The 16,595-nt window shown below is 35.9% G+C and overlaps 1 protein-coding gene across 1 annotated transcript in view; it reads left to right on the forward strand.

Annotated features, from left to right (window-relative positions):
• The window catches only part of HEATR1 (HEAT repeat containing 1), a 53,721-nt gene that overhangs the window by 13,574 nt on the left and 23,552 nt on the right, over positions 1 to 16,595 (forward strand). The window contains exons 12-23 of the mRNA XM_024239972.3: positions 51 to 158; positions 2,970 to 3,065; positions 3,524 to 3,612; positions 4,560 to 4,771; positions 5,073 to 5,194; positions 5,791 to 5,982; positions 7,801 to 7,984; positions 8,129 to 8,265; positions 9,589 to 9,781; positions 14,069 to 14,238; positions 14,641 to 14,799; positions 16,091 to 16,333. Of these exons, the coding sequence (XP_024095740.2) occupies positions 51 to 158; positions 2,970 to 3,065; positions 3,524 to 3,612; positions 4,560 to 4,771; positions 5,073 to 5,194; positions 5,791 to 5,982; positions 7,801 to 7,984; positions 8,129 to 8,265; positions 9,589 to 9,781; positions 14,069 to 14,238; positions 14,641 to 14,799; positions 16,091 to 16,333 (1,905 nt within the window). The remainder of the gene's footprint in view (positions 1 to 50; positions 159 to 2,969; positions 3,066 to 3,523; positions 3,613 to 4,559; positions 4,772 to 5,072; positions 5,195 to 5,790; positions 5,983 to 7,800; positions 7,985 to 8,128; positions 8,266 to 9,588; positions 9,782 to 14,068; positions 14,239 to 14,640; positions 14,800 to 16,090; positions 16,334 to 16,595) is intronic.

A 16,595-nucleotide genomic window follows, 5' to 3' on the forward strand; every position in this document is an offset into this window, starting at 1 on the left:
GACTGTTCAGATTAAGTGAAATCATTTGATAATTATGTTGAACCCTGTAGTTTTTAGCAGATTCTGATACTTCTTTGATGCTCAGCCTGAATCATCCACTTGCTCCTGTGAGAATTCTGGCCATGAATCATTTGAAAAAGATCATGAAAACATCAAAGGTTTGTTTCAGATCGCTTTTGTGTATGATTTTTTTTTCTTACGATGAGCAGTGTAATTCTGAATAAGAAATTGAAGTTACCACCTAGAATTGATAGTGGATAATGATACAGATGAGTTGAATAAACCTCATGAGAGTACCTTAGACTAATATTTAGGACTGTATGCCAGTTGTCCCCATTTTAACAATAACCTAATAACAACTGCTTTTATGTTTCCACATTGACAGTTATTTGTTTATCTTTAATGTTTTTCAAACTGGAATTTGTAGATTAATTCACATAGGTTCATTAATTATCTGAGAATTTTTTTAGTTTTGAAATTTGATTTTGGGCCGGTCACAGCAGCTCATGCCTATAATCCCAGCACTCTGTGAGAAGGATCACTTGAGCCCAAATGTTTGAGACCAACCTGGGCAACACAGGGAGACCCCCTTCTCTATAAAAAAGTTTAAAAAACAAAAAATTAACCAAGTTTGGTGGCACATGGTTTGGTCCCAGCTACTTGAGAGGCTGAGGTAGGAGGGATCTCTTGGGCGTGAGAGGTTGAGGCTGCAGCGAGCTATGATCACGCCACTGCTCTCCAGCCTGGGTGACAGGGCAAGACTCTGTTTCAAAAAAAAACCAATAAATTTGATTTTGATAGTCTTAATTTTAGATGAAGACATATTTTGGGACATTTGAATGATAACTTTTGGACACTGTTCCATGATTTTGGTGCCTGCAGTTTCATTTTGTCTTTAAAATGTTAGTGGCTTCAAATATGTATTGAGGCTGACTTTATTTGTAAATAATTTGGTCTAATTTGCATTTATACCAAAGGCATTGGTATGAAGACTTGGTAATGATGCGCATAGAATAGTAGTTTCCAAACTTTAGTCATTCAAGCAGTCCCTGTACAATTTTTGCTAAATTATAAATTACCACTGATAGTAGTATTATTTTCTCAAAATTTTTCTTTGTTTCAGATGGACTCATTATTTTTTTACATAGCCTTCAAATTGTGGGTGTGAGGTGCTAATTGTATATACATTTTACTATAGTTACTATAATTAAAATAGGAATGCTCCATCTGTGTCATATCTAAAATTATGCACCATGATTTGCATATTTCAGAAATTTCTGGAACAGAGTAAAGCGGTAATGGAGTTTAGTTGCCTTGTAGCACATGGCAGTGTAAACGTGCCAAACTCTAGAACTTGTGTCATAGCAATTAGAAGCAGATTCATATTACAAGTAAAATCATATGATCAGTAAAATTTAATTTCAGCTAATTACAACTAATCACACTAAATTCATCTTCATTTGAATTTTATTGGTTTTATAGAGTTTTTAGTATTTCCCTTGTAGATTTAAAAAAAAATTTTTGTTTTGTGTCATCTATATTTTAAGAAGGAGTTATACTTAATTTTAAGTTGATATATAAACAATAAACAACATTTAGATCTTTGAGAATGTTTCTTTAAAAGTGGCTGATGTAATATTCAGGTTTGAGAAATGTTGCTTTATTTGATCTGGCATGAATTCTGCTTTTGTAAACTGCCAATAGGTTTATTTTGTTGATGTGTTAAATAAATTCATTGAATAATAGTCTTTGCTGTGATAGGAGGATTTCAGTGATAAATTCTTCTAGAATAAAGGGGAGTCCTGGAATCTTCTGTTTCTGAAGTTATTCTCATCCTTCCTTCTTTTACTGCCTTTCTCTCCTGTTCTCTGGGTTTGGTTAGTTTTTCAGTGAAGGGCCGGCCCTACATACATTCAGCTTACAGGCTTGAGTATTGTAATTGCAGTTGATGTCCTCCTTTGCATACCATGTTTCATTTTCTTTTCTCCATTGATGACAGGACATAGGTTTTATTCTAAACTCCAGGTTCAGATATATGGCTGCTTATTAGCTCTTGAGGATTTTTTTAAATGATGGAGTCTTGCTATGTTATCCAGGCTGGCCTCAAACTCCTGGGCTTAAGCAATCCTCCCACCTCAGCCTCCAGAGTAGCTGGGATTATAGACATGCACCACTGTGCCTAACTTAATTTTTGTGAATTCTATGAATTTTCATTTTTCTCCCAAAGAGTGACCTATGTTTTTTATATTATTTAGTTGCCTGCCACATATAGATAGGGATATATTCAGGTTGATTAGCAGTCCTAGTTTTCTTTTTCTGTGAATGAATATACATTGTTTTCTTTTATTTGTTATATTTAAAAAATGATCTCTATTTTTGGCAGATTGGCTTTGTAGTACATGTCCTTATCCTTGTAAAAATTTAGATAATACTAGCTAGCTTTTAACAGTACTATGTGTAAAGCACTGTGCTACAGACTGACATGTATTTTTTAATCTTCTAACAACCCTTGGAGGTAGGTATTACTTATTAGCAAACCTGTTTTATAGGTGAGAATAGTGAGATCCAGAAAGGTTAAGTGACTTAAGTTACACAACTAATAAGTGGTAGAGCTAGGATTTAAATTAGACATTCTTATTCTTTAGTCTATACCCCGTCAATATCTGGGCTCTCACTTTAATAAGATGAACTCCTTAATTACAAAAACTATATTTGGAGTATACCATATTTGCTATATTTACTATATTTTCACTGAAAACTTGGAAAGGATTTGTACCAAATAATTATTAATCTCAAAAGGCCCTTTAGCAATTATCTAGTTCTAGTGTGTTTCAGTCCTCATCCAGAGCAGAGCCTGTGTTAGACTGTTATTCTGGAGTGTTTTTCACAAAACCATACTTCCTTTCTAGTGCAAAGCCTTAAGAGATTTTTGGCAACAGCTAAATTAATGTTTTTCTTTTATTGCTCAGGAGGGTGTTGATGAATCTTTCATAAAAGAAGCTGTTTTAGCCCGATTAGGTGATGATAATATAGATGTTGTTTTGTCGGCTATAAGTGCTTTTGAGGTGAGTGAATTTGTCATTTGTTGAGGTATACAATTTTGTAAATTTTCTTGCCCTTCTCACTTGATTTCTCTGCTTGAGACTAGAATATTTTTGGAAATTATTTTTCCATGGGAAATTTGTTCTCTGGAGAGCACAGGCATAAGTCTGGTTAGGATAAACTCATAGGAATTCACAATTTGATATATTAAATATATATGGAAGTTGTTCAAACAGGAAAAATGTTTTGTGAATTTTTATATTGCTTTTAACATATTTTTATCAATAGCAAATGCCTTGGGACCCATGAAAATTGTCTTATGAATGCCACTTTTGAGAAATAGATCTTAAAACTTTTAGTTGTACTAGGATTCCTGGGAGAAATTCCTTATAATTCATTCTTTTTAAAATTTGCATTTTAAAAGCACCATACATGTTTGAAGCAAGTACAAATCTACTCATGGATATTTTTTTCCCTTTAGATTTTCAAAGAACACTTCAGTTCAGAAGTGACGATTTCAAATCTTCTGAATCTCTTTCAAAGAGCAGAACTTTCAAAGAATAGAGAATGGTATGTATTCATTTCTCCTCATACTATTTTGAATTGATGAAGTTCTCATATCAAGTTCTTTCTATTTCTTCTTTTTTTTTAAAGGCTTTGATTACATGACCCTTTTGTTGTGGTAGTAGAACATATCTTAATGTAATACTCTCTTTCATTATACAGTTAATTAATTTGTGTTTGTGTGTGTTCATTATACTGTTCTCTGTGTTTGGAATTTCTCTTAATAAAATGCAAAAGGGAGTATATAATGTATGATACTGCATTCTGGGAAGTAAGATGGGAAGGACTTTCTAATTTGCTACTTTATGTAATTTTTACTTTATAATTAAAAACAAATACCAATGTATTAAACAAATTAAAAAATAAGTTCAGAGACACATGATACCATCTGTGATAAGTTTTTAATGAGCTCTGTTTATTTCATTTTTGGCACCAAAGCTTTTTGCAAGGAAAAGTAAGTAAGCTCCATAGAGGATGAGAGTGTGTCTTACGTGTTTTTGTATCTACCGTATGGGTAGATATCTATCATGTAAGATGTACTTGGTTCATTTTTTTTGAGTGCCTGAGTGAACCTGATTTCCAGTAGAGTTGAGACATCTAGTGTGATATGTCTTATGTTATAGTTAACCTCTAGTGATTTATCTAAGAAAAATTATTATTATTTTTTTTTAAGATTAGACAGGATGAGCAGATTAAAAGTATTTTTGGCCAGGCACAGTGGCTCATGCCTGTAATCCCAGCACTTGTACAAAAAATAAATAAATAAAAATATTGTCACAGATAACTCTGTTATTGGCATGGATTTTAAGTGGTGTCTTAGTGTGTCTGAATAATAGTTTTAGTCAGGAGACCAGGATATTGTCAGTTAAGCTGGAGTAATGTAGTGATGAATTTTTGCCCAATTGAAGCCTTCCAATGTGTCTTTCAACCAAGTGTGCTTGCATGTCTTTTAGGTACAAGGTACTTAAGATAGCCACTGACATACTAATTAAAGAAGAGATACTGAGTGAAAATGATCAGTTGTCAAATCAGGTGGTTGTACGTTTGCTGCCATTTATGGTTATCAATAATGATGATATGGAATCTGCTGAGATGAAAATTGCTATATATTTATCAAAATCAGGAATCTGCTCTCTGCACCCTCTATTAAGAGGCTGGGAAGAAGGTAAAAAATTTAGTTGTTTTTTAGAAAAAGTGAACAGATAACACAAAAGAAAACAAGGAAAATTTAAAATTTATTGTTTGTCATGCTATATGCCAGTAAGGTCTTTTAAAATTTTTGCCAAGATAAAAAGTGTACAGTGAAAAGGAAGCCAACTCATAGATACACAAATTCAGAATTGGATACAAGGAAAAATAATAAGCAAACCTTCATAAACAATAGTAAAATGTTTGCCTGAATTCTTCATGTGATTCTTTGAGTGTTGGTGACATAAGAGCTCTCTGCATTCGATTTTACTTTACAGCTCTTGAAAATGTGATTAAAAGCACAAAGCCAGGAAAACTAATTGGTGTAGCAAATCAGAAGATGATTGAGTTGCTGGCTGATAATATAAATTTAGGAGATCCTTCTTCAATGTTAAAGATGGTAAGTATGCTTTGAAAGTCCACCTCCTGGATTTCCTTCTCATACTCTTATTAAATTCTCAGCTTTTGCTTTACTAGATTTTTCTTTAAAAAAATTTTTTTTTCATTCTTGAGTACTTGGTTTTACTTTAAACGTTACAGTGTTGTTTAATATATTCTGTGCAATGTTTGAAATCTTTAACATTTTATATATTTTTTCAATGTGGATCCATATCACACTCATAAGAATAATATATCCTTTTACCACCATTTTCTCTCATTCCCATTTAAAATATTAGTCTTTTTGTTGTTGTTGTTAAAATAGCAAAATATAATCACAAAGAGGAGAAAATTATCTTTGCCTTATTAAATAAACCTTTGTAAAGGATTAGATGTGTGATTTAAATACATTAACCAGTTGGCAAGTGCAATTATGTTCATTACAGTTTCTGAAATTATTCTTATAATTACTTAGAAATAAGTACTTAGTACTTTATAAAGGCTTTCTATTTGTCATCTCACTTTAAATGTAAAATAATACCTAGATAGATCTGAGTTGAAAAAATTGTTTTATGAAAATCAAGAGCAACTAGTAATAGAGTGTGTTTATTTTTCAAGGTGGAGGATTTAATAAGCATGGGTGAGGAGGAGTCCTTTAACCTGAAGCAGAAAGTAACGTTTCATGTGATCCTGTCTGTGCTCGTCTCCTGTTGTTCATCTTTAAAAGAAACCCACTTTCCATTTGCGATAAGAGTCTTCAGTTTGTTGCAGAAAAAAATAAAGAAGCTTGAAAGTGTCATTACTGCAGTGGTAAGGAAAGCAGAATCTCCAGAAAGTGGGATGTTGAATAAAACAACAGCCTGGCCTATTAGTCACAGCAAAACTGAAAATCAGAGGCGAGATGTTAAGTCTGTGGATACTAGCTGGATGAAGTGTGAAGCAGTCTTGGGTAGCAGTGAGATAGTCAACTAGGCACTCCCTTGCTTTTGCAGAAAGTTTAGTTGAATTATAAAATTTCAGGGTTGCAATATTTTGTATCTGATGCCTGACTCTCCTCTCTTTTATTGTCTTTATTGGATAATTACCCAAGCTACACCTAACTACCTCTAGTGATAAAGAATTCACTTGGTGTGTTAGTGCTTGAACAAAATACCATTTCATTTAATTGTTTACTAAAAATAGATCTTTTAGACTTTAAACAATTTTAATATTACATAGATGTGTATCCCTCCAGCCTACTAGTGTCTTTCATAGTATTACTAAGGGACATGTTTCAGCTGTTTACATTTGACATGTTTTGAGGTAGCAAGACTGTTTTTTTTAATATCTGCTATATGTAAGGATTTTGTTTTTATTTGTCCTCCAAATTTTAGAGGGCTTCTCATTATAGGATTTACTAAATGAATTATATCTTTTTCACATTTACGTGTACCCGCAGGATTTTATAAGTTCTGATGGTGGCCATTGTTAGCTAAAATGTGTAAACTTTAAAAAGAGTAAAATCTTCACATTTTGAAAAATAGCCCAGATAGGCCCTTCTTAACTTCTAATTTTTTGGTGTCTTTTGTGAAATATGATGACCTGAACTATACTGATTCTCAGTGTTGAAAGTATGGACAAATAGAATGTTTTATTATACATATGTAGATAACAGGTTATTTTATATTGCTTTACTTTTAATGCCTTTCTCGAGGCCATGAGCATGTTTTTGCCTGTAGCAGCACATTGAGTTAATCAAATCCCTCACAGGAGACATTACGTTGTAAATCTGGCTTTGGATTATTTTCCTTCGAAGTTATTACTCTGTACTGGTTGTACAGAGTCACATTTGTCATTTTCTTACACCTGTTCTGCATTCTTCTGGCATTTACAGTATAATTTCTAAACACCTAACATTTTGCTACTTGTTTAAAATCATCTGCAGGTTTGGAGATTTTTGCCATGTACCTTATTCAGATTAGTGGTAAAACGGTGAAATGAAAGAATTCCCTTTAACTATGTCTTGGCAGTCCAACTGTTTATCTTCCTGTTCTGAAATACACCTATTTTGGCCAGGCACGGTGGCTCACGCCTATAATCCCAGCACTTTGGGAGGCCGAGGTGGGCAGATCACCTGAGGATAGGAGTTCGAGACCAACATGGCCAAAATGGTGAAACCTAATCTCTACTAAAGATACAAAAATTAGCCAGGCATGATGGCGGGCGCCTGTAATCCTTCCTACTCGGGAGGCTGAAGCAGGAGAATTGCTTGAACCTGGGAAGCAGAGGTTGCAGTGAGCTGAGATTGTGCCACTGCATTCCAGCCTGGGCGACACAGCAAGACTCCGTCTCAAAAAAAAAAAAAAAAAAAGAAATATGCCTATTTATTCCTACCCTTTATTGGATAAACAGTTCATATGAATAAAGTTTGTTTTTAGAGATAATGTTTCAAAGTAAGACATAGATAAAATTTAACCTTGTGAATAGTGATAAACCTCTTTAAACATCCGACCAAAGCAGTTCTGTTAATCCTTTCCCCACCAAAATGCACACATAAACAAAACTTTTGCATATTATGGAGAGGAATTCATATAACCCATGTTCAGAACCCTTAGTTTGTACTAGTTTTTGTTTCCTTTAACATTTCAGGAAATTCCCTCAGAATGGCACATTGAACTGATGTTAGACAGAGGGATCCCAGTGGAGCTGTGGGCACATTATGTAGAAGAGCTCAACAGCACTCAGAGGGTGGCCGTGGAGGACTCGGTTTTTCTTGTATTTTCCTTGAAAAATTTTGTATATGCACTGAAAGCTCCTGAATCTTTTCCTAAAGGTAAGATACAAGCTGTGAATCTTTTAAATGTGATAGTCTGCAAAACTGAATGATTGACTCCACAATGACTGTTTGTCTTGAATAAAAAGCTCCCGGCATGTTCATGTAGGGTCTAGCATCATTTATCTTTCCATGTCCTTGTAGGTGATATATGGTGGAATCCTGAACAACTGAAAGAAGACAGCAGGGACTATCTGCACTTGCTCATTGGGCTGTTTGAGATGATGCTCAATGGTGCCGATGCTGTTCATTTCAGAGTTCTGATGAAACTTTTCATAAAGGTACAAGGCTTCTCCTTTTCAGGCGTACTCTACCCTTAAAGAAGATATGGCTGGCCTGCAATCCCAGCACTTTGGGAGGCCGAGGCGGGCGGATCACTTGAGGTCAGGAGTTTGACACCAGCCTGGCCAACATAGTGAAACTCCATTTCTACTGAAAATATAAAAATTAGCCAGGCATGGTGGCGGGGCCTGTAATCCCAGCCACTTGGGAGGCAGAGGCAGGAGAATTCGCTTGAACCCAGGAGGCAGAGGTTGCAGTGAGCCGAGATCACACCACCGCACTCCAGCTTGGGTGACAGAGTGAGACTCTGTCTCAAAAAAAAAAAGATGGGCTGGGCACGGTGGCTCACGCCTATAATCCCAGCACTTTGGGAGGCTGAGGTGGGCAGATCACGAGGTCAGGAGATCGAGACCATCCTGGCTAACATGGTGAAACCCCGTCTCTACGAAAAATACAAAAAAAAATTAGCCGGGTGTGGTGGCGGGCGCCTGAAGTCTCAGCTACTCGGGAGGCTGAGGCAGGAGAATGGCATAAACCTGGGAGGCGGAGCTTGCAGTGAGCAGAGATCGCTCCACTGCACTCCAGCCTGGGCAACAGAGCGAGATTCCGTCTCAAAAAAATAAATAAATAAATAAAAAGATACTGTGGGTTATTTGGGTTATGACAGTTTATAATGTAAACGAAAGTAGACTTGTAAACAGTGAAGAGTATATAATAGTAAGCACAGGCCCTGTAAAAGAATACAATCACAATACTCATCAGTAGGTTGAATAGAAACTAACATTGCTACACTCCTACTAATATGTTAGGCCCATTACTGTATTTAAAAATAACAACAGCCCAGTCTTTTTGATTGGTTAATACCATTTAAAAATGTGAATACTGATGTTCAGAGAGGTTATTTAGCACACGTGAAGTTACTCAGGAAATTTCATCCCCAGCACCAGTGACCTCCATGTTGCCAGGCCCAGTGGTCAGTTCCTGTTCTTGCCTGACTTGTTCTCTCTACAGCATTTGACATGGAGTTGGCATTGCTCAGCACATTGTTGAAGTATTTTCTTAATTAGGCGTCCCAGATACCGCTCCTGTCTTGGTTCTGTGTTTTCAAGTGCAAAGTTATAGTGAAGCTTCTGAATATCACTCTTCATTGACATCTTCCCAGTTCATTAAAACATGGAATATGGAATAATTTGAAATGATTAGACAAAGCAAAACTTTGCCTTAAATTATTTGTTTATTTATAATTGTACACTAATGAAAAGAGGATTTCGAACCAGCTTATTTGAGTAAGAATTAAAAGTTTGCTTTTTTTTTTTAATTAGGTACATCTAGAAGATGTTTTTCAGTTATTCAAGTTCTGTTCTGTTTTATGGACCTATGGTTCTAGCCTTTCAAACCCATTAAACTGCAATATGAAAACAGTGCTGCAGACTCAAGCTCTTTATGTGGGCTATGCAATGCTCTCTTCTCAGAAGACACAGTGTAAACACCAACTGGCGTCCATATCTTCTCCAGGTATTAAAAGTAGCATTGTTATGTTTTGTCATGACCAACTGTTCATGCTTTCTCTATATGGTTTATGTAGTTTGGAAAATTATAACTTAAAAAAAAACAGCAGAGGGCAGGCGTGCTGGCTCACGCCTGTAATCCCAGCACTTTGGGAGGCCGAAGCAGGCAGATCATGAGGTCAGGAGATCGAGACCATCCTGGGCAACATGGTGAAGCCCTGTCTCTACTAAAAATACAAAAATTAGCTGGGCGTGGTAGCGTGTGCCTGTAATCCCGGCTACTTGGGAGGCTGAGGCTGGAGAATCGCTTGAACCAGGGAGTCAGAGATTGCAGTGAGCCGAGATCGTGCCACTGCACTCCAGCCTGGTGACACAGTGAGACTCCACCTCAAAAAAAAAAAAAAAAAAAAATCTATAAAGGCCAGGTGAGGTGGCTCACATCTATAGTCTCAGCACTTTGGGAGGCTAAGGCAGGAGGCTCACTTGAGGCCAAGAGTTCAAGACCAGCTTGGACAACGTGATGAAATCCTGCCTTTACAAAAAATTCAAAAATTAGCTGGATGTGGTGGTGCTTGCCTGTAGTCCCAGCTACTCAGGTGCCTGAGGTAGGAAGATGGCTTGTGCCTGGGAGGTCAAGGCTGCAGTGAGCTGTGATTGCACCACCGCACTCCAAACTGGGCAACAGAGCCAGACCCTGTCTCAAAAAAAAAAAAAAACAAAACAAAAAAAAAAAACTATACATCTATACATATTTCTGTTTACTTCTAATTTCTGGTTACATCTAAGTATTGCTTTTAAGTTACTGGCACTTGCAAAATCTCACCAAACAAAAAGTTTAATAATAGAAATGACAGGTGATTATATGAGTTCTTAATAATCAGCTATTCATTTTCTGAGCTGTAGCAGCAATGGGTTAGATGTAGAAGTCAGATCATCATAATACAATTTAATAATGAACTAACAAAAACAAAACTCTCATGCATTTATCTCTTTTATCAGGCATAAATCATATTCAGGTTCGGCATTCTCTAATGAAATAACTGAAAGTTAAGTTTTTTTATAATGTAGAATTGCAAATTTTGCAAAAGATGCAGAATTTCATGAAACAATGAATGCAATATTGAAAAGTGGTTTGACTTACAGAGCTATTGACATGAGGGGATGTGGCAGAATTAGAGAAGAGTGGTTGAAGATGAAAAAATTGATTAGCATAATGGACATGATTGATGCTTCAAACTGGAATGTTATTAATATCAGAGGCATAGGAGTGGCCCTGGGGAAATTTGAACATGTCCTTTTTTTTGTTTTTTTAATTCCAAAATTACTCTTTGTAAATGTTCTATGAAAGCAAAGTGATGATCGTGTACTTTCCCCTGAACAATTCCTCAGTGTTTATTTTTTTAGTTCTTTGAAAGAGCACATAATTACATTTGTAACCAAATTTTGTTGCATATAAAGTAAAGTAGATATGTAATTTCAAGTTTTATATCTAAAATAAAATTTCCATAAAAGTAGTTTTTTATTCACTTACAAAATTTCAGTCTTTATTTTAGGTGAGTTTACTGTTAAGGTTTTTCTAGTTGTATTTGGATAAAAACAACTCCCTATACATTTTTTAACTTTAACTTTTCAATTAATATGGACATCTTTCCATATTAATAAATGGAAAAATTTATGTTTTTACAACTGCCTGCAGAGTATTCCATTGTATGGAGATAGCAATTTATTAAAATAGTTATTTTATGCTAAACTGGTGGGTTTTCAAAAAGGTACATATATTTTATTTAGAGATAACTATTTCAGTTTTCCAATTTGGTATTAAATGTTTACTGTCCTTTGGCAATGGCCTCTGAGTCATATATGTCATTTTGACTGTAAATAGCAAGATGGAAGAACTTCACTTTTCCACTGGTATTGCCCTTTGTGGGATGCTTGTGTGGAAGAATTTGGGCTTTGTGAAAAAGATATATTGCAGCTGCAGGGGGCTGGGAGGGTCTTTTTTTCCGTGGGGACACTGAATAAACAGTTGTATGCCTGCATTTTCACTGCAGCCCATCACATGAAGTCAGGTGTGGAATTTTCCACTTGTGTCATCTTGGTGCTCCGAAAATTTGAGATTTTGGATTTTTTGGATCAAGGTTGCTCAACCTGTATGAACTTCTTAGGCAGGTTTGAAAGCTTGTCAAGCTTTATCTTAGTATTTCAGAAATGGAAAGTATAATGGATAATTTCTAGCAAAATATAAATGACTGTAGTTTGCTGTAGTAGATATGAAATAAAGCTTAAATAACGAATTACTGTAAAAGGAATTTAGATATCTCTTTGTTCCAAAGACATCTTTTTAAAAACCCTAGCGCAGTTGGTCTCACAGATGCATTCTTACTAGATCTTTGAAGCAGATTTTTTCAGTGTTGTTGAACTGGGCAGGGCATAGAGAAGGGAAGCTTCCAGAGTCTTTGTTTAAAACTGGCATAACACTGAAAATTGAGAAAGCCTACAGACAAAAACTATAGGCCATGTTGCTTTGAATAATAATATGTAAGAATCCTAAATAAAATATTTGCAAATAGGCTCTAGCAGCATATTTATAAAAATCATTTACCTAGCTAGAGTTCATGCCCAGAATATAAAATTGGTTCAGTAAAAGGAACTATGTTAATATAATTGACTGTATCAGTGAAGGACAAAACCCATAAAATGTCCAAAGATTTGAAAAGGCATTAACCAAAAATCAGTAATCCTGATTGACAGCAGAATAGGAGTAACATGATCAAAAATTCCTCAAATCTAAAGCTAGCATTTTCACTTCATAATTGGGAAAACAAAGGCATTCCTGCTGAAATCATCACTCTCATTGAACATGATTCTAGAAGTGCTAGCCGGCAGAAATAGACAAGTTTCAAATACTTATGGAATGTATGAACATAATAAAGCCAAAATCAAAGATCTGTGAGATGGTTATGTGGATTGTTAAATGGGACATCTGGCTATCCATTTGGAAACATTAGAAAGTTTGACTCCAACCTCATTCCTTAGATAGAAATTTCATGTGAACTAAAGATTAAACATAAACTTAGCTCTGACATTAGAAGAAAGCATGAGGTACATATGATCTCTCCATCTAAATATAGAGATAGATACTTTCTAATTTCACTTAGAATGAGGAGGGCCTTTTTAAGCACCAGAAAAAAAGTAGAAGAAAAATTTGACTGTAACATTTCTCTATCAAAAAGTAAAATCAAAATACCAGTCTGGGACCAAATATTTGTAGAGTACGATGCACAGGTGGGTAATTTCCTGTGCACGCTTGTACAAGGCTGTATGCACAGCGGTGTTGGTTGCAGCATTGTTTTGATGACAAAAGAATAGAAACAACCTAAACTTTACCAGTAAGGTACCGGTTTTTAAAATATGGAAAATACATTGGAGTATACTTTACAATTAAAAAAGAGTGATTTGGCCGGGCACACCTATAATCCCAGCACTTTGGGAGGCCGAGGTGGGCGGATCACCTGAGGTTGGGAGTTCGAGACCAGCCTGACCAACATGGAGAAACCCCATCTCTACTAAAAATACAAAATTAGCTGGACATGGTGGCGCATGCCTGTAATCCCAGCTACTTTGGGAGGCTGAGGCAGGAGAATCGCTTGAATCCGGGAGGTAGAGGTTGCAGTGAGCTGAGATCATGCCATTGCACTCCAGCCTGGGCAACAAGAGGAAAACTCCATCTGAAAAAAAAAAAGAATGACGTAATTTGGATATGTATGTACTTATGGAAAACACTCCCAAGAGTTTAGATGTGCCTGTAATCCCAGCACTTTGGGAGGCCGAGGTGGGTGGATCACTTGAGGTCAGGAGTTCGAGACCAGCCTGGCCAACATGGTGAAACCCAGTCTCTACTAACAACACCAAAATTAGCCAGGCGTGTGGCATGCACCTGTAATCCCAGCTGCTCGAGAGGCTGAGGCAGGAGAATTGCTTGAACCCAGGAGACGGAGGTTGCAGTGAGCCGAGATTGCACCATTGCACAACGTCCAGCTCAGATGTGATAGTAGTTGGTGTAGAACAGGGTTTATAATATGCTCTTATTTGTGTATTTTCAAAAGAATGCACCAGGTAACATATGCCTAACCTTTCTCTGTAATGCTAAATATTCAAACAGTGAACAGTCTTCAGAGAAGGAGTTTGAATTCGAAGGGAAACTTTTTATCAAGTACCTTTGGTACTATGTAAATTTTGTACTGTTTCAGTTTTTAAAATTGTTTCTTAAATTTTTTTTTTCCTTTGATTTTAGTGGTGACATCTTTACTCATTAACCTGGGAAGCCCCATAAAAGAAGTTCGTAGGGCTGCCATTCAGTGTCTCCAGGCCCTCAGTGGAGTGGCGTCCCCGTTTTATCTGATAATAGATCATTTGATTTCTAAAGCGGAGGAGATCACTTCAGATGCTGCCTATGTTATTCAGGTAAGCTCGTTAGCAAAGAAGATTGAGTGTGTTCATGCCTGTGTGTACTCGAGCAGTTTTCTCCATTCTCAACATTTCACTGTGTAGGGATTTTGATGGACTAAGTCATTGGATTTAGGAACTGATAGGTCAATATCTGTACATCTGTCTCCCCCTACTTTTTAAAAGATAGCAATGTCATATTTCAATTTTGCTCTTTTCATTGGATAAAGGATTAGTGTATAGCTTTTCATAGTAAGCCAAGTGTGTGTTTTTAATAACCTTTCTTATTAAGGTTTTAAGGAGAAATGCAAAATTATAAACAATGTCACATCATTTGGGTAAGAATCTTCCATAATTAATATATTTAGCCTTTGTAGTTTCTTAACCCTTTTTTGTCTAATTTTCTTTTTGGTATCTTAGGATTTGGCTACTTTATTTGAGGAACTACAGGGAGAAAAGAAACTGAAATCTCATCAGAAGTTGTCTGAAACTTTGAAAAACTTACTTAGTTGTGTATATAGTTGCCCATCTTATATAGCAAAAGATTTGATGAAAGTACTTCAGGGAGTCAACGGTGAGGTATGTGCCATTTAAGTGGATTGTACATTCCTGCGATGTTACTAAAGAATTGTAACTGCTTGTGGGTAAGGAAGACAATTGTAAGAGTTGCATGTGTGCACTCAGAAGAGATAAATGTAATATTAATTTGAGAGGGGGATGAGTTGAGGTAGAGAAAAACAGATAAAAGATACAAAGACAAGTACCGGTGAGTTTCTTTTTATTTTAAAATTAAATGTGTTGTCCTTGTCTAATCATTAAGTTTATTTTAAATGAACTTAACAGTCTCGTGTCTCATGGGGCTGCACTGCTGAAAGCAGCTGTTGGTTCATCTCTGTTTTTCAAGTGAAAATTCTATACAAAGGAATATATTCGGACACAAGTCTGTGAGAATTCCAAAATCATTTGCTCGTTTATTATATATATTTAGAGCTTTCATTATGTTCTCAAAGAAGCTTGCGTTACAGAAGAAAGCAGTTGTGAAACACTTGTTGATGTGATGGCATGTGCTGACCAACAAAAAAAAGGTTCTTTCATCCCAGTGTTACAGAAATGTCTGTGTGCTTCATCAGTCCTATACTGACTGTAGGCTTAGAGAACTAAAATGAGTCAAATGGATTGAAGACCATTTGATTACACTTTCTTGGTAGAAACAAACAGGTTGCATTCAGCCCTTAGTTGTCCCTGGTATAGTTTAAATTAGTAATTGACAAATTTCTTGGGTAAAGGACCAGATAGGAAATATTTTATGCTTTCGGGGCCACACAGTCTCTGTTGCAGCTACTCATCTCTGCCACAGACAGGGTGTAAACAAATGAGCATGGCTGTGTTTCAGTAAATAAAATTTACAAGAACAGGTGGTCTGTTGAATTTGACCTGGAAGCCATAATTTGTTGGCCCCTAGTTTAGCAGTTAAAGATTCACATACATAATTTGAATTAATATTAATTATACCAAGTTGGAAACATTGAAGGACGCATACAGTGTTTTAGGGAATGTTAAACTTTATTTTTATTCTCTAAAGTTTTAGTTTGTGTTTTCTGTTCTCAAGTCTTGAGGGATGCTCACAGATTATCTTTCTGCTCGTCTCTGAAGGGTTTAGCACTTTTGAGCATTACACATGAACTATCAGAAAGGACCTGAGTGCCTTAGTGTGAATTAATAGCTGTCTCCATGTCTAAGAAGTTACCGTCATTGGGTTTTTTCCTCCAGGCTAAACTCCTATCTTACAGCAGGCTTTGAGTGTCTCTGTAGGGTGAGCAAAAACATGTAAATATACATAACTATTTACTAATAGTCTTTTGATCTTTAGATGGTGCTTTCTCAGCTATTGCCTATGGCTGAACAACTGCTAGAAAAGATCCAGAAGGAGCCCACAGCTGTGCTGAAAGATGAGGCCATTGTTTTGCATCTCACTCTGGGAAAGTATAATGAATTTTCAGCTTCCCTTTTAAATAAGGATCCGAAGAGTCTAGATGTATTTATAAAAGCTGTGCACACAACAAAGGAACTTTACGCAGGAATGCCAACCATTCAGATCACAGCCCTTGAAAAGGTCAGTGATTTCTTTCAGAAACTAAGGCATAGCATGTTCAAGCATTTAAAGGTAGAAGGCAACAGGAACAGAGTTTTAAAAAAAAAATTTAATATTTTATTTGGAGAAGATAGTTACAGGTGGACTAGACATGTTTTAAAGGAATATGATGTATTTGACCCATTTTTGAAAACTGAATGTTGTACATGGGTCATTAAAAAGAATTGCATTTTAACTGACAAAATTAAATGGGAAACAATTTTGTATTTTGAGAGAGGTTGAT

This window comes from Pongo abelii, chromosome 1, assembly GCF_028885655.2.
Source record: "Pongo abelii isolate AG06213 chromosome 1, NHGRI_mPonAbe1-v2.0_pri, whole genome shotgun sequence".
NCBI classification, from domain to species: domain Eukaryota; kingdom Metazoa; phylum Chordata; class Mammalia; order Primates; family Hominidae; genus Pongo; species Pongo abelii.